Source organism: Panthera leo, chromosome B4 (genome assembly GCF_018350215.1).
Source record: "Panthera leo isolate Ple1 chromosome B4, P.leo_Ple1_pat1.1, whole genome shotgun sequence".
Lineage (NCBI taxonomy): Eukaryota > Metazoa > Chordata > Mammalia > Carnivora > Felidae > Panthera > Panthera leo.
This window is the reverse complement of record NC_056685.1, coordinates 39197761-39215780: the sequence shown is the minus strand read 5'-3', so window position 1 is coordinate 39215780 and position 18020 is coordinate 39197761. Positions and strand designations below refer to the sequence as shown.

Below are 18020 nucleotides of genomic sequence, written 5' to 3'. Positions count from 1 at the left end.
TGTGTGTGTGTGTGTGTGTGTGTGTGCGCGTATATATATATATATATATATATATATATATATATATATATGTGTGTGCGTATATGTATATATATATATATATATATACATATACACACTACAACCTATTTATCTGTTCATCCCCTAATGGACACTTAGGTTGTTCTCACGTCTCGGCTACTGTAAATAATGCTGCAATAAACATGAGAATGCAGATATCTTTTTGACTTAGTGTTTTCACTCCCCTTGAATATATATTAGCAGAAGTGGAATTGCTGGATTGTACAGTTGTTATTTTTAATTTTTTGAGGAATCTCCATGCTGCTTTCCATAGTGGCTGCACCGCTTTACAATCCCAACAGCAGTGCACAAGGGCTCACTTTTCTCCACATCCTCGCTAACACGTGTTATCTCTTGTCTTTTTGATGATGGTGATTATAACAGGTGTGAGGTCATAGCTTACTGTGGTTTTAATTTGCATTTCCCTGATGACTAGTAATGTTGAGTACCTTTTCATGTACCTGTTGGCCTTCCGTATATTTTCTTTGCCCATGTTTTAATCGGGTTATTTGTCGGTTTTTCCTACTGAGAAACTATTTTGAGAAAGGTTTTAAAGAGGAGTAACAACAGATTTCCATGTGAAACATGTAACACATACAACAATGTAGAGATGGAAATGAATAAGCCCAGTGCAGGTAACAGAAGATTTACCTGGAACAGACTCTGAAACTGATGATGAATGAAAAATAAAGTTGATGATATATGCTGGAGGTAGAGGACTGTTCGTATAGAACATTTTTTTAAAAAAGCGTACAGTTCAGACTTAATATAAAACTATTGAAAATCATCAAAAGTAATGACAAAAGGAGTGGTTGAGAAAAGATTTCTGAACTTTGGAAAGGTTAATAGTGATTTGTCAAACCTCTCACTATTTCTTTTTCATACACTCAAGTTCTTTTTTTTTTTTATAATTTTTTTTTATAATTTTTTTTTCCAACGTTTATTTTTGGGACAGAGAGAGACAGAGCATGAACGGGGGAGGGACAGAGAGAGAGGGAGACACAGAATCGGAAACAGGCTCCAGGCTCTGAGCCATCAGCCCAGAGCCCGACGCGGGGCTCGAACTCACGGACCACGAGATCGTGACCTGGCTGAAGTCGGACGCCCAACCAACTGCGCCACCCAGGCGCCCCTCAAGTTCTTGATCCTCAAAGTTCCTGCATCAGTGCTTTACATCTTCTCCACCCAGTCTATATGTGCAAGGAGACTACATGGCCTTAGCCTGAACGCCTGCCAGGATGGGAAACACCACTTCCCATGGCAGACCGTACTCATTCCATCCAATAGTGAGCAAGTTCCACCACATGGGAGATCAGTGGCTGCTTCCCAGTAGCGTTGATCCCTATGTTCCTCTGGAATGACAAAGGACAAATCTAATCCCTCTTCTACACCTAAGTGTAGCAACGATATCTCTACTAAGTCTTCTCCAGGTTACACATCCTAGGTTCTGTTAACTATTCCTCATTTGGCAGAAGTGTAAAACTCCTTTGGATACATGTCAATTTTCAAGTGCCTTGAAACTCATTAGGGCAGTTTTAGAGCAAGTTACCTAATGTTCAGGGAGTAAGTAAAAAAACAACTGAAAGGTCTAAAGTGCTGATGATAAACGTCTGCTCCAATCAACAAACTGCTTACCAAGAGCACTAGTGTTTTGTAAACTTGGGGAAAGCTAAAAGAAACAAACAGAAATTGCTTTAGAAAATCTGTGTTTGGAGGAAAAAAAAGTCATTTCAAGCCCCAAGTTGGGCTCTGTATTGGGCATGAAGGAAGGAAGGAAGGAAAGAAGGATGGAAGGAAAAAAAGAGGAAGGAAGGAAGGAAGGAAGGAAGGAAGGAAGGAAGGAAGGAAAGGGAGGAAGGAAAGTAAATAAGTAAGTCTGTGTCTATTTTCTGCACCAGACCCTCAGTGGCACTCTGCCCAGAAACCATGGTTTTTCCCTATGCAAAAGCATGAAATTACACAAAAAGCCTAGTTTACTGAATAGCATCTGAAACCACACTAAAAAGGTTAAAACAAACCTAGCTTACTGAAAAGCGTCTGAAACCACGCATCTGAAAGGTTAAAACAAACACTGCAGATCAGACACACAACAATAACTGTCATAGTAACAGCAAAACTTACAAAGCTGTTACCCGATGCCAGGCATTGTTCTATGTGCTTAGTAGGTATTGTCTTATTTAATACAATTTTTACTGTCAGATTACAGATGAGGAAACTCAGGCTCGGAGAGGTTAAGTGATTTGCCTGAAAAGCCAGCAAAGGAGAATGAAAAGCAGTCCAGTAAGGGAAGGGGGAAAAAAAAAAAAAAGGAAATGGTAGGAGCCAAACGAAGAGAGTGATTCATAGAGGTAAGAGTTAACTGTCAAATGTTGAAAAGTGAAGTAGGATGGGGACAGAGGACCACAGATCTAAAAGATGTTGGTTCTGAATGGCCTTAATAAGAGCAATTTTATTGCAGTGGGGATGACAGTCTACTGGAGAGGGCAAGAGAAAATGAAAGGCAAGGGAGTGGGAAAAAGAGTATCGATGATTCTTCTGAGGAGACATGTGGAAAAAAGGACTAGAGGAACATGAGGACAAGGAAGGATTTTTTTTTTTAAATATGAGCTATTATAACATATTTACACGCTGATGGAAATGAGCTGGTAGAGGGGAAACATTAATGATTCAGGGGAGGAAATGCACAGGTAATTGAGGATGGGATGGATTGCAAAGCAAAAGAACTAGCCTCAGATCAAAACGAAAGGAGCTCATCCACTTTAACAGGAAGGAAAGTTGCAAATTATTGCAGCTCAGCTATTAGATTTTTATGGTGGAGAAAAAGATTGTTCTCATCTAATTCCTTTTTATTTTTATTTTTTTTATTTGAGAGATACAGAATAGGGGAAAGGTGCAGAGGGAAAGAGAGAGAATCCTAAGCAGGCTCCATGCTGAGTGTGAGCCCCAACATGAGGCTCGATCCCTCGACCCTGGGGTCATGACCTGAGCCCAGATGGAGAGTCAGATGCTCAACCGAATGAGCCACCCCATGCCCCTGACACTGCTGATTTCTAGGTTAAGTTGAGAATGAGAGAGAAGCACATGTTAGAAGTTTTAGGAGATTGGCAATGGTAAATAATCATTACAGAGAAAGGGAAAGCAAATTTCTTTGAAAAAATGTAGTACTGAAAATCTACTTGATGTTTGTATTCATGAATTTAAAATAAGTCAGTTTGGAGTTTTCCCTAGTTCAGTTCTCTACTGCTCAGGGGTAAGCAAGAAATATGTGGTAAGCTTGTTTTTTTTGTTTTTTTGTTTTTTTGTTTTTTTTAATGCCACAGGCAGATGCACTGGGAAGTTGAGAATTTATAAAAGGGAATGATTAAAATGATGAGTAAGAAAGGAAATGAGGACACTGGACAAAGGATAGTTAATAAATTGTGAAAAATGACTGCAGCCAAGGAATTAATAATGCCTCAAATGGTTGTTATGAGGATTAGAGTAATGTATATAAAGTATTTAGAACATTATCTAGCACATGTTAAGCTCTCTATGAGTAACAGATGCTTTCATTTGTTATTACTTCAAAATCCCTGAGGTGATATTACATCAACCTCATCTAATTATTTGGGTTTTTTTTTTCCCAAAAATTACGGACCAAGCACTATTCTAAACTGTAACTAGCACAGTAAAAAAGACAAAGTGCCTGGCCTCAGGGAGCTTACATTTTAGAGGGTTGACATGAAAATTAATATATGAGTAAGTACCTGTCACAGTGCTTTGCACTAATAGGTGCTCAATAAGTAAATATAAGTTGTTTGGCTCCAGCCTATTTTCTTCCACATATTATGAACACCATTAGGAGAGTAATATCCTTTATTCATTATATTCCTTTGCTCAAAAACCTACATTGGTTTCTTACTGTGATATTTAAATTACTGTAATATTAAACCAATCCTTCCAAACACATTTGCTTGCACACTGCATTGATTTATTTATAAACTACATACACATTCTATGTAGTACCAATATGTTGTGTACATTATAAAACATACTAAAGCACTTAGAATAGTAGCTGGCATATAGTTTGAACTACAGAAATGTTAGCTATTGTTGTTATTATTACTAAATATGTTTCTTAAGTTCTGATACCATATTTTTTTTTATGTTTATTTATTCTGAGAAAGAGAGCATGCCTGGGAGCCAGGGAGGGGCATAGAGAGATGGAGAGAGAATCCCAAGCAAGCTCTGCACCATCAGCATAGAGCCTGACACGGGGTTCAATCCCACAAAACATGTGATCATAACCTGGGCCAAAATCAGAAGTCAGATGTTTAGTCAACTGGAGCCACCCAGGCATCCTGTGAAACCACTTTTTTGTATGCCACTGATTCCTCTTACAAAACCCACTTTGGAGACCACTGGTCTAAACTGCTGGACTTCCAAAGGCCTCCATTATTTAATCCCATCTAATGTATTCAACTTTCTTTTCTACTACTCCAGATCTATAGGTAGTCATTTCACTCCCTTCTAAGGACTTTGTGATTCCATTCTTGTGAATTCTTGTGATTCCACCTTGTCCTTGCCTATGCCGGTGCTGGGAAAATACCCAGCTTCTCTGACCTTCCAGATTGTAACAACCCTAAAAAATCAGTGGAAGCTTTGCAATTCTCTACTGGTCTTCCAATCTAATTACTTCAAATGATACAATATTTCCCTTTTCTGATTTCCTATGGTACTTAATAGTCTCTCCACATTTCACCATATATAATGTATTACACAGTTCTGTTCTATAGTGTTTTGATTATGTTACACACTAGACTTGCCTCTCCAGAGTCTATGCAAAAGCTTATTTTACCAGAGACAATAAAGCATACTGGTTAAGAGCACAAGCAATGGCTTCAATTTAAAAGGGGTACGTTACAGTGAAAATGTTTATGGAAATATTTAGGATTGTGGATAGCAGATAGCAGATACTCAACCAATAGCAGTTATTATCATTCATGATCTACATTATGTCACACCAATGTAATACTTTGACAAGAACCAACAAATGTCTTGCAAAGAAGTCATGACTACAAAACCATCACTATAAATGATGTGAACCAATCACCTTCCCAGTAGTATGCAGAAGCCCTACCCAAGATGTAAAACTAAAAAAGTCCTCCAAATACTTCTGACTTGCTTCTCAGCCTAAACATCAGAACTACTTGTGTAGCTTTTTAAAATTTAAGGTGCAAGGAGCCGATCTCAAAAATTCTGATTTAATACCTCTGCAATGAGTCTCCATTTCTATTTTTTCTAAAAGCATTAAAAATTATTCTAACATGCAGCTAATTTTGAGAACAAACAATATTTGGTAATGACTAGAATACACTACGAAAAAATACAACTTTTGGAGGCTGATTGGGTCAAATTTGTGAAAGGATGGAGGCAGAAGAATGATAATGAACCGTAACTGTATTTCCAATTTCCTTGCTTCTCTTGCCTCCTTTTGTGTAAGAGCAAATATATACTGTATTCTCAAACTGAGGACCGTGACAGCAGATCCAATCAGAATAGAAGGAAAAATAAACAACGCTTAGACAAACACTAGATATCCTTTACTCTTCTTCCCTTTTCTTTCCATTAAACTCCTGACTGTTGGTTCTCTCTCCAGCATCCCTCGCTCCCCCAGACCTCAGTGCCTCGACCTAACACACTCTACATCCGCAGAAACGCCTCGGACTTAGAAAATGCTTTTATAAACGTTACTTTAACCGTTTCAGAAACTCCCTGACGTTGTGGTATTACCGCCACTGTAACAGAAAGAATCTCAACTTGAGAGAGATTAAGGGTTTGCACAAGATCATACAGTCAATCCATTAAGAACATTCTCTCACTATCTTTTCCCCCCATCTTTTTCTGATTCTTCCCCCCACGGGGGCCCAAAAGGCCCGCTGCCGGCCACACACACTTGTCTCATAACCTCAAACCGTTCCAACTCTTCCAGAACTCATTCTTTCGATCCTTTACAACCCCCACCCCCCGCCACGTTCTCCTTTTCCCTTCCCGTTGCTCATGTTCGCTCAGCACAGACCCCTTTCCAAGTGTACAATTTAATATGTGAGCCGGGGAGGGGAAAAGGAAAGCAGAAACTACAGGCTGTTCCGGACCTAGAAAAACCGAGGTGCCTTGGGAGTCGGCATGAACGCTGCAGCACGGCACGACTCCCAACACTTCGGATCCCCATCTCGGAATCCCGATAGGGAGCCCCTGCTCCCGGTGACACTTACGTGACATTGGCAGGGCTCGGACAACCCTAGGGTGGACGGCGGCCGCCATCTTCTCCCACAATCCCCCGCAACCGGCGCTCTGGCTACGGCTACTGAGCTGGGCCAAAAGTAATCTTCCACGCCTTGCTGCGCAGGCGCCAACGGGAAAAGAAGGGGCGTGTCAGAGATTAGGATAGGGTGTAAACTGGAGGGAACTGGGGAGGAGAGCAAGGTACAAGGGAGGGTACGTGGAAAAGAGGGCAAAAAGGGGAAATAGAAAGCGAAGAATTTTGGGGTCAGAATCTCAGATCTGGAGCCGACCGTAAAGATAATCTCATTACCAAGGAATGTGAAGTTCAGAGTCAACCAGTGACTGGCTCGAGGGCATACAAAATGGCACAACCCGAGCTGCCTGAGCCAAGCTTTCCTGACTCAGTTCAGTTCATTATTTCCTGAAAATGTCAGATAGAGAAGTTCTGGTGAGACTAGGGGAAAGTAGAGGCGCGGCCCCTGCGCTCGGGAAGTTCTCGAAGGAGAGAACCAGGGTCTAGAGGAGAAGTCAGAAAAGAAAGGAGTGAAGCAGGGACGAAGAGAAAGGGAGGAAGAAAAATAGAAATGAGGATGTGCACGTCGAACTCGTGCACATTCTCTCCCCGGAGACTTAGCTCTTGTTGTACCCTTTGCCTGGCAGGCTCACTTAGATGTCTACTCCAGTTCAAGTTTCTGCTCGAAGAAAACTTCTCAGACACCCAAGGTGGTCATCACTCCATCAGTCTCTTCGTTGCTATTTTATATGTGAAAGCACTTACCACCAACTGACATGTGAATCCAGTTATCCTTATCCTGGTGCATGATTCATGAGTGGACTTAAGGAAGTCTGTGAACCTCCTGAAATATTAAGTAAAATCTAGTGGGTACGTATGCCACTGCACATTTTTCTAGAAGGAAACTCAAGATGACTCTAGAACAGTGGTTCTTAATTTTTTTTAAACTGTGGACCAATTTGAGAATCTGCACTGTTTTAGAAAGAGGTATCTAGACTCCAAAGAGATTCCAGAAAGATTAAGTACTTGGCTTTTTTAACTAGTCTATTTTGGTCGTTCAAGATCTGGGAGTAGGAGACAGCAAACTGCTCTGAGACATCTGCCTTGGGCTTATCAGAAAACAAACTAGTTGGGGGATCTTTCTAGATTGGTAATTCTTTCAGTGTTTTGTGGTTTTCTTTGTTTTTTGGTTGTGTGTGTGTGTGTGTGTGTGTGTGTGTGTGTGTGTGTGTTTAGGAAGAAAGCAGTGTGAGTTGCTTGGATGGACAAAAGTCCCATAATGAGCAGAGGTTATTAGGCTTGTAAAATTGGTTGTACCCCATTCTATCCCTCCCCCACTATTTGTTGAAGTGTCATCTACCAAATTGAATTGCAAGAGGAAAGAAACTTTTGAAGAAAATCAGAGAAGTTTAAAAATGCTTCACCGTCTTAAATCTCTTGGCCTCGTCCAGTTTTCACCCAGCGCTTAAAATTTTCTGATATTTGATTCTGGGGTCAATATGATTATAAAAAACTGGTTCTGAAAAGTTGACAGACCCCATTATCATCACCATCCTCCTAACACCTGTGTAACATGCCAAGTATGGTATTTTACATTTCCAAGTCAAACACTGATTGATGTTCTCAATACTAGTTTCAAGGTGGCATATTGTTCAAAAAGCACTGACTTAAAACTCGGAATGTTAGATCCCAGTCCTAGCTTTACCAGTTAATAGTTGTGACCTGGGCAAGTTTCTACACCTGTCAAACAGGGAAAGTAATACCTGCCCTATTACCTCAAAAGGTTATTGTGAGGATCAGATGACATAATGGGTGTGAAGGTGCTTTCTCAACTGCAGAATACTGTATGCATGTAAATGAAGTTCTATTTAAATACCACTGAAGTATCAAAATCCTAGACTGTTAGAACTTGAAGGGATGTAAGACATGAGTAAGCCCAATTTCTTTATTTTAAAGATGAAAAAACTGAGGCAGTGTAAAAAAATCATCAATAGATAAATAACCTTGTTGAAGAAAGCCTGTAACAAACAAGTTGTTAACAGTTGTAAACTTTGTCTTGTGACCTTGATCAAGATTCTTCTTGTTTCATAGAAACTACATTATCAGTCCTATATGGAGTCATTAATTAAGAGTACCTAGGATAACATTTCTAAAGGAGATGTACTAAAAATAAAGTCCTCCTCAAGGAAAGAAATTGCCAATCAAATGCCTCTTGGTCTGATTTATCCCAGCTCATTCTCTGGTCAAGGCATTGTAGAGAAAGGATTAGGGCTATTGTATCTGACCATCAAAAACAAAATTATAACCCAGAAATGGTCAGTTTGGGCAAAATATCTGCAAATTTATTATTATTATTACAAAAGGTAAGATGCTTATAACAGAGTCAAGGCTGAGTCCACAAAATGAAATGATTCCATGGGCTTTGTATAAAAAAATTAGTAGATGCTCAGTTTTTATTTCTTCTCTGTACCCATCTGAATTTGTTTGTACATAACACTGTTGTTTTAAGTGCAACCCATTGGTAAAATTCCCCGTCCCGTATTCCCTTCCTAAATTAGATACTTAAAGGAGAAAAATAATTGGAAGCAAGCCAGCCCAGTCCTTCCAAACTAAGCATCAGAGCCTTGGAGTGTATCTTCACCTATCCCCCTTGTCCTTTGACAACTCAGTTTCTGGTAGCTTCACTACTGTTGCTATAGAGACAATGATATCACCAGTTGTGATTCTGATGTCACTCTTCAGTCCCAACAAGGGGGAGGTACATGGAAGGCTGGGGGAGGAAACAAGATCTTGAGCTGAGCAAGAACATCCCAGCATCTTCACTGGACATCACTGGAGTCTTCTGTGGTTCACTATTCCAGTGCTACAGAGGTAAGAAATTCCACTGGACTGATAAAACAGCCCATTTTCTGAGCCTCTGTGGTTAAAAAGGAGAATTCAGTGACAAGCGATGGTTAACTTTTAGTATTCAACCCAGCCTCCTTCTTTGCACAGTTTTAATTTTTGCATCAGTTTTCTGGGAATAAATAAGCCTCTCACTCAGTAGCATTACAACTAAAGCTACCATCTTTACTGCTAAAATTTTTATTTTGTTGCAGATTTGACCAGATCTCCTTGGCCATCTTTTTGGGATCATGAGGGGCTCTTACTCCCTGCTTCCCAATTTGACAATGAGACTGGAAGCTTGACTACCTGCTGACTTATTTTCATTGTGTAGCTATTCCAAAAGTTTTTTGTTTTTTGTTTTTTGTTCTTTAACCCCAGTGCTCTAATAGCAAAATCAGACTGGTGTAGCTCTGATTCCCGAATCTCCTCTACTTTAATTCTCTCTACTATTATTTCTGAAGCCTTGGCTAGACAATATGTAGCCATGTGGAGGAAGTGTCTGTACTTTATGGTGCAATAGAGGAAGAAACCAAGGGAAAATGAAAGTGGAGGAGATTCACAGAGAAGCTTAACACTGAATGGTATCACCAAGGGAAAAAGACACACACACACACACACACACACACACACACACACACACTTTTATCCTTAAACAAAATCAGTTGTAACTGATGTCAACAATAACCAAATTTATTGAGTGTGTACAATGTGCCAGGCACTTAGAGGAAGGCAGCAAGACAGAAAAAGAGAATATATATAATTGAATATATTCCTTTTTAAAACTAGTTACGAAACTTGGTTGAATGAACTTTAAAACTTAATATGATATGTATCAGCCCTGCTTCATATATGTTGTCTGTAGTTTGGGCTTTTCTGTGACTTTAAGAACCTTGAGTAAACAAGCCTCTTGCTTATGATGGATACAGAAGAAAACAGTCTTGAGATAGAGTTATGGTCTGGAGTACAGCAACCATAACCAAACCCCTGTGTTATGCCCTCTCTGGCTGGTATTCATGATTTGCACTCCTTCTCAATTAGTATTGAGGTAGCAACCACATTGGCACTTTTAAGAAATATCCCTTCTATTGGCTGCAGGATCCCTCTATTGGCCATAGAAAAAATTCACAGCTTGCAGGATGCTAACCTGTATTATTTAAAGTAGTATGTCCATTGTTTTTAACACTCCCTTTCTGAGCCTCAGTTTCCTAATCTGTAAAATGAGGTTGTTAGAATGGTTTCTAGGGTCCATTTGTCTATATATTGTATACAGTTATCTTTCTTTCCTCATCAAATTTAATAGATAATACAAAGCATTCGTTTTGTCTTTTACATCCTACCCTAACTCCAGGGTATTGTTCACCAACTTTAAGCATAAGAAATTTATGACACCATTCATTGGCTCCATTAAATTCTAGAGTTTCCTTCCCTCTTTTCCATCTCATTATGAAAAATATATACAGATTTAGAAGTCTGAATATTACCATCAAAAGATATTTAAGTACCATATATGTTATTATATACATAGTACTATATATATAGTAATACTATACATATATATATACACTATACATATATATAGTACTGTGTATATAGTAATATAATGTACTTATTGTATATGTATATTATGCATATGTGTATACTATGTATATGTGTATGCATATACATGTATATATGTATACTATGTATATAGTAATATATTTAGTACTATATATATAGTCTAAAGGTCCATGGATGCAGATAAACACGCAAGAAGACATAGAAAATATAATAAAAAAATGCTAGTACATCTAGGTGGAAGTGTTTGCTGGATACATGTGACTAAAATATGTTCTTTCTGTTTGTGAAAGAAGTTCAAGAGCACTTTTGAAGTAATGATTTATTTGTATTATTGGGATAGGAGAGTCTGTTAATAAACCACTATATATATATATATATATATATATATATATATATATATATATATATACATATACATATACATGTGTATATATATATGGAGAGAGAGAGGGAGAGAGAGTTATTCTCAGATTCTCCTATTAAAGAAAGAACAGTTGACACTATCTGGAATTTGAAATGGGCACTATTCATATATTCATTCTTTCAGCAGACAATTATTAAGCACCAACACCAACTTTAATACACTAGTTATGAGGGATACCAAGATGAGTAAGAAAATGCATCTGCCCTTAGAAAGCCATCTAATAAAGGAGATGAAATATATGTGAGCAATTAAAAAACTAGATGGGATGTAAAGGTTGAAGCAAAATATGACATAAACCTTGATGGAGGACCAATCACATTGAATTAGGTATTTAGGAAATATTTCATAGATGGGGTAAGCTTTGTCCTGAACTATCAAGCAAGGGTGGTATTTAGAGAGACATCACTAGGAGGTTGGGTGGATATTCCAGTATGAGAGTACAATGCCCTAATGTCTTAAAGTACAATGCCCTAATGTCCTAATTTAAATGTCTTATAAGAGGTAGTGTAAGGGAGATCATTGATCTGGAAGTTATATCTAACTAACTATAAATCCCCTTTACAACATGAAGATGTATATTTCTCTTAAGTCCTCAAAAGAATATTTACAGAGTGTTTTGAGATCCATGAATTAATTCAGGGCACTTAATCTTCATTCCAGCTATTTATTTTTTGACTTACTAATCAAGCAAGTTTGAGATTAACCTAAAAACCTTTAGTTTTGTCATTGTTATTTAAGGCTATAAATCACTGATTTGGAAGTGGAGAATAATAATAGTCATTTCAGGAACTGTTGGCCAAAAGATAGAACCTTTTTTTGTCATCTGGGAACCATCAGACTGCACCCAGAATAAGATCTGGACTTGAAATTTGAATGTCATTTTGTGCTCATGACTTGTGTGCTACATGTGAAAAATAATGTGTAAGTCAAAATCATTATTTGGTAATAAGGGCAATTGGGTTCATATGTAAAATTAGTCATTGTTATCTGTGTCTTTCCATTGCAGATCCCTTATATTTCATGGCAGGAGGGGTGGGTAAATTTAGGGATAGTGAAGACAACAAATTAATCAAGAGCTTTCCTCGTATCTCAGAACCTGTCATCAGTAAGAGTAAGTGATCACATAATTTCCTTGCTTTTGCACTTAATTTTCACTCTTACTTTTTAATTGTGATATATGGCTTAAATAAGTTAGGAGATCCTGTTGAGTTTGTCATTTTCTATTAGAAGCAATTCGTTAGGATGAAATATCAACTGGAGATTAACAGGTAAGCTATTGTCTCTCACTTGCTCTGTCAACAGTCCAGAGCAACCTGTTTCTAAGTCTTCTCATTATTTGTCCAAGTAATATAGTATAAGTAAAATAGTAATATCCATTCCTTTATTCGTGGTAATGACTCAAGCATAAGGATATTAGCATATAATAGCTGCTGAGAGACCATACTAGGCTTAACTTCATAGACTTTAAAAACTCCCTTGTTAGGGTTAAAAGAAAACTATTAAAATGAGATACCAAAGAACTTTAGGAAATTGTAGAAATGTTTTAACGAAAAGAATAAATATTTATCTTTCTGGAGCTGGCCAGTCTTTCTCAGAGAGAATCTCTCCAGATAAACCCAGGCCCAGGGATTCTCATTCTTATGCAGATGTATATTAGAATCATCCAGGGAGCTTTTACAAAATTCAATGTCTAAGTTTCCCCACCCCAAAACCATTGAAATAAAATTTTTGAGGGGTTGCCTGGGTGGCTCAGTCAGATGAGCATCCGACTTTGGCTCAGGTCATTATCTCACAGTTTGTGGGTTCAAGTCCCTCATCAGGTTCTCTGATGTCAGTGCAGGGCCCGCTTTGGATCCTATGTCCGTCCTCTCTCTCTGCCCCTCCCCTGCTTGTGTTCTCTCTCTCAAAAATAAATAAAGATTTTAAAAATGTTTCTTAAAAAAGGAAATAAGGTTCTTTGGAAGGTAGTATCTGAGTCAGTATCTTTATTTTTTTTTTTTTTTATTATTATTTTTTTTTTAATATATGAAATTTACTGTCAAATTGGTTTCCATACAACACCCAGTGCTCATCCCAAAAGGTGCCCTCCTCAATACCCATCACCCAGTATCTTTAAACAGCTCTCTGGGTGATTCTAAGGTCTAATCAGGGTGGAGAACCCATTGCTTACCCAAGGAATTTATTGTATTACAGTGTCAGGAAGAGTAAGAGAAACTGTATCCCTAACTCAGGAATCTGAATTAGTGATTGGGGTATGAAAATACATACAAATCCTTGTGGGAGCAAAAGACAAGTAGCTCTTAAAAGGTCTTCTGTTTTATTATTTATTTATTCATTTATTTGAGAGAAAGAGTGAGGGAGAGAGAGAGAGAGAGAGAGAGAGAGAGAGAATGAGCTGGGGAGGGGCGGTGGGGGGGGTGAAACAGAGGATCTGAAGCAGGCTCCAGGCTCTGAGCTATCAGCAGAGAGCCCGATGCAGAGCTCGAACTCCTGAACCACGAGATCATAACCTGAGCAGAAGTTGGATGCTTAACCAACTGAGCCACCCAGGGACCCCTATTTTCTTTTTAATAATTACCCATAATATTCTATATGACAAGAATAATAAATCCATTTATAAGTAAGCTTAAGTCATGTGTGTAATCTGTATTTTATTTGTGTTGGTTTAATTTTGAGGGAGGATGTCAACCCCCACCACTGCCCAAAGTCCTTTAAAACAAATATTTCCAATTAACTAGCTATTCAACCCCTAATAATGCTTATTTCAAGCAAATTTTTATAAAATGCAATTTCACTGTAAAAAAAATTAGGATGAGCTTTTGGACTTTACTGTAACAGTTTAAAACAACTTATAACAATTTTAAATACTTGCTTTGCTTTGTGCAAATCAAATATGAATCTGTATATCTGCTTAATAAAAATGTTTAGGCACATTAGAGAGGAAATATTGGCTTATTCTACCTTATTGAGAAGTATAGATGTAAGCAAAGTTTGTAATGAAAGCAGGGAACTTCAGTATGGAAGCCTGGTAATGGAAATCTGGCATGGAAAAAGAGGTCAAAGAGAAGCTTCTCATACTTGTAGATTAGCAGTGGACAAATATTATGATAATTGGCCATATTTTTGAAGACTATCAAATAAGATGCAATGGTATGGAAAGTGGACAAGACTACGGCAAGGAATATAAGAATAGGGGCTATTACACTAAATTTTGAGGTGAGCCAAAAGCAAGTATAAGCAATTCTTTCATGACAAATGGCAACAAATGAAAGAAGACAGTGGTAGCAGCTAGATGGAGGCTTGTGGTGGGAGAAAACAACTAAAATGATTATCAGCTTTCTGGTTTGGAAGACTAGCTAGATGGCAGTGCCATTATTGAGATTAGGGAGTAGAGCAAAGTATTGGGAGAGCTATAGTACAGTCAGTATCAGCAAGGGCATCCACGCAAAGGCCCATTGGATGGTGCATGTGGTATCTCTTTTCTCTTGGCCTCAAGAATATTGGCTGAACCATGGAGACTAAGAATTCCCCCAGGATCCTTGGCTACTTGGAGGAGGGATTGGTCTTAAGGAGGATCTACTAGACTTATTGTTAATGTAAGTTAAGCTAGTGCTCTAGAAATTAATGAAAATTAAGCATATATTACTTTAAAAATAAGCTGGTGGGCAAAAAAAAAAAAAGTTGGTGGGACAACAACAGGCAGAAAGACACAAATTAATTCTATTTTGATCACATTGAGTTTTGAGTGTCTACTGAAAATCCAGGATGTGGAAGGGTTATCAAGCAAGAACACATAGAGCAGAACACATGGCTACATACGTTCATTTATGAACAAATCTGTATTAAGCACATCTACATATACCAAGCACCAGCTTCCGTACTAGAGACACATATATTTAAGAAATCTTCCTGCAGTTGACAGCTGAGGATGAAGAGATCCAGAGTTCGGTGGGTTGAAGTAGCTTTTGGGATAGGTCTCTCTATTGAAAGCATTGCTCCTATTTTCCACACCTCAGCCATTTGCCTATTTCTCTTTATGTTCATGTAACCTGTCCCTTTGATGACCCTTTCTCATTTTTTTTCTACTTCCAGATGTCAGATAGGGTTGACTGGCTACAAAGCCAAAATGGAGTATGCAAAGTTGATGTTTATACTCCTGGAGACAGCCAAGCCCAAGACTGGAAAATGGTAAGGGTCAACCACTTTTTATAGATACTAAATTAGGAATAAGTGGAGTACTATTAAGAGTAGCCTTACTCTCTCTACCACCACTACCCCACCTCTTATTTTCAATGGTGAAATTCTTGGGGAAAAATATGAATTCCTCTAGAACAAAAAGTTACCATCCATGTTGTTTTGGGGGTAAATTCTATAATATGGTAATTTCATAGAAGAAATATAGTATAATTAATGCAAAACATATATTACAGCTGTAAAATTTTGTTAGTTTTTAAACAGAAAGGGATTGGATTTCAAACAGAAATGTCTCAAAAGTTCACAAACTATTTTCCAAAATGTAGAACACCTCAAAATTCTCAAAAGTATAAATTCTCATCTAAGTAACATTATCATTCTGCCTTCATCAGCCAACAAACATTTATTAAGTACTTAGTGTCAGGCACTATAAATCAGGGTTTAGTTAGAAGATGGAAACCATATCAAGTAATTTGATATTAAAAAATTTAGTGAGGGGTTCCTGGATGCTCAGTTGGTTGAGCATCTGACTTCGTCTCAGGTTGTGATCTTGCTGTCAGCACAGAGCCTGCTTCAGATCCTCCATTTCTCTCTCCCTCACCTCCCAAAATAAATAAACATTAAATTTTTTTTAATTTAATGAAAGGCAGTTAACTAAGTTAACCACTAAAAGCTGTAAAAGAAAACTGTAAGAGTTCCAGAAGTAGCAAGTGTAGAGAGAAGCCACTACCCCTAGGCTGCAAGAGAGTGAACAGGAAGAGACTAAGAACTCACAGAAGCTCCTTCTCCTTCAACCAAGGCAGCTTCAGATTTCTTTGGACAGAGTGTGGCTGCCACAGGAGCACTAGCCTGCTGGTGCAGAATACATTTGCCAGAAGGTGCAAGTGGGCCAGAAGTTCAGTGTCTCTCCAGTGCCCTCTACTAACAAAGCCAGTTGCCAAAGAAAAAATGTTAAAAGGGGTCCAATTCCAGTGTCACAGAGCAAGGCAAAGCATGGTAGACTTGGAGGTGAGAGACAATGTGGATGACTAGCACAGACTCTGTGCTTAGTCCTAGGGTCAAAGATATAAAAACAGGTTAGACAGAATTCTTTTTCTTAATTTAAGGGTTTCATAATCTAATGGAATCACTGTGGTGATTCTCATCCTTAGTATCAATATTTATCAAACACCTATTTGCATGTAATGTTGCATGACCCATCTATTTATTCAAAATCTATTTGGTCTATCTTATATAGCCTAAGAGAGAAAACACTAACAAATCTGCACAAAACATTAAGACATATAGATAATGAATATCCAATTACTATACAGTAAGTGTCAATCAAAACTGCTTCTATTAGATCTTTTCTTTACCTTTGCTCTTTCCTGTAGAAAAACAAAAGATCAATTTTAATACTAAATCAAATTAAAAAAACAGTCACGATTTATCATTAAGGAAGGAACACTCTGGGGTATGCAACAATAAATAAATAAAAACAGTTTCTGCCCTCATAGACCTTGCCATTAATTGGGGAAATAAAAACTATACATGTGAAATATAAATATAATATAAAAGTTCTAAATAACCAGTAGACCCTAATTATATCTAAATAACCAGTAGACCCAAATTATCCATTTGCCAAATGGATTTTCTGGCAGTAATTGCTATAGATTTTTAAATAATAGATCCAAGTCGGAAGTTGTCAAGGAAAATTTCATAAAGTATGCTTAGCAGAGCTAGAGGTGAAGAAGAATAGAATGGGAGCTATATATGTTAACTTCAAACTAAAGTACTGGAGCAGAAGATGGCTGAGGAGAGAAAGTTAAAACCCTTAACCCTTTTTATGTTCTCTTTCATGGATGTGAAAATTTTCCCTGGCCTTGATTAAGAAAGACTCAGAGGGGCGCCTGGGTGGCTTAGTCGGTTAAGCGGCCGACTTCGGCTCAGGTCATGATCTCGCGGTCCATGAGTTCGAGCCCCGCATCGGGCTCTGTGCTGACAGCTCAGAGCCTGGAGCCTGTTTCAGATTCTGTGTCTCCCTCTCTCTGACCCTCCCCCGTTCATGCTCTGTCTCTCTCTGTCTCAAAAATAAATAAACGTTAAAAAAAAAAATAAAAGAAAGAAAGACTCAAAATTAGACACCTGGGTGTCTCAGTTGGTTAAGCATTTGACTTTGGCTTAGGTCATGATCTCACAGTTTGTGAGTTTAAGCCCTGCATTGGGCTTTGTGCTAACAGCTCAAAAGCCAGGAGCCTGTTTCGGATTCTGTGTCTCCCTCTCTTTTTGCCTTTCCCCTGCTCTCTCTCTCTCTCTCTCTCTCGCATGCGCTCTCTCTCTCTCTCAAATATAAATAAATCGTTAAAAAAATTTTTTTAAAAGAAAGACTCAGAAATAATTTGGCATTCACCTTCCCACCTGTTCATGATACTACTGTATAAGAAGAGAAAGAATTAAAGGTTGCAAGAGGGCAATGGGGTTTGGAAGATATAGATGTTTGATTGTAGACTTCATTGATAGAAAAAGTCATGTGATTAGTCTTTCAGTCAGTCATTATGGCCTCATCAACCACTTTTGCAAAGTTCTGGATAGAGTGGAATAATAGATATAAGGTGCACACTTTTTAGGTTTAAAAATGTAAAT

The 18020-nt window shown here is 38.1% G+C and overlaps 2 protein-coding genes across 4 annotated transcripts in view; one reads left to right on the top strand and one right to left on the bottom strand.

The window, feature by feature from the left end:
* NDUFA9 (NADH:ubiquinone oxidoreductase subunit A9) overlaps positions 1-6421 on the bottom strand; it is a 37642-nt gene extending 31221 nt beyond the window's left edge. The window contains exon 1 of the mRNA XM_042945574.1: positions 6315-6421. Within this exon, the coding sequence (XP_042801508.1) occupies positions 6315-6363 (49 nt within the window). The 5' untranslated portion in view covers positions 6364-6421. The remainder of the gene's footprint in view (positions 1-6314) is intronic.
* Positions 6422-6975: 554 nt separating this feature from the next.
* Positions 6976-18020, top strand: part of AKAP3 (A-kinase anchoring protein 3) — a 50191-nt gene continuing 39146 nt past the window's right edge. For 2 of the 3 annotated variants that reach the window (XM_042945573.1, XM_042945571.1), the window contains exons 1-4: positions 6976-7207; positions 9080-9208; positions 12211-12315; positions 15297-15392. In XM_042945573.1, the coding sequence (XP_042801507.1) occupies positions 15297-15392 (96 nt within the window). In that variant the 5' untranslated portion in view covers positions 6976-7207; positions 9080-9208; positions 12211-12315. Of the gene's footprint in view, positions 7208-9079; positions 9209-12181; positions 12316-15296; positions 15393-18020 lie in introns of all 3 variants that reach the window. The other variant, XM_042945572.1, reaches the window with a different exon arrangement.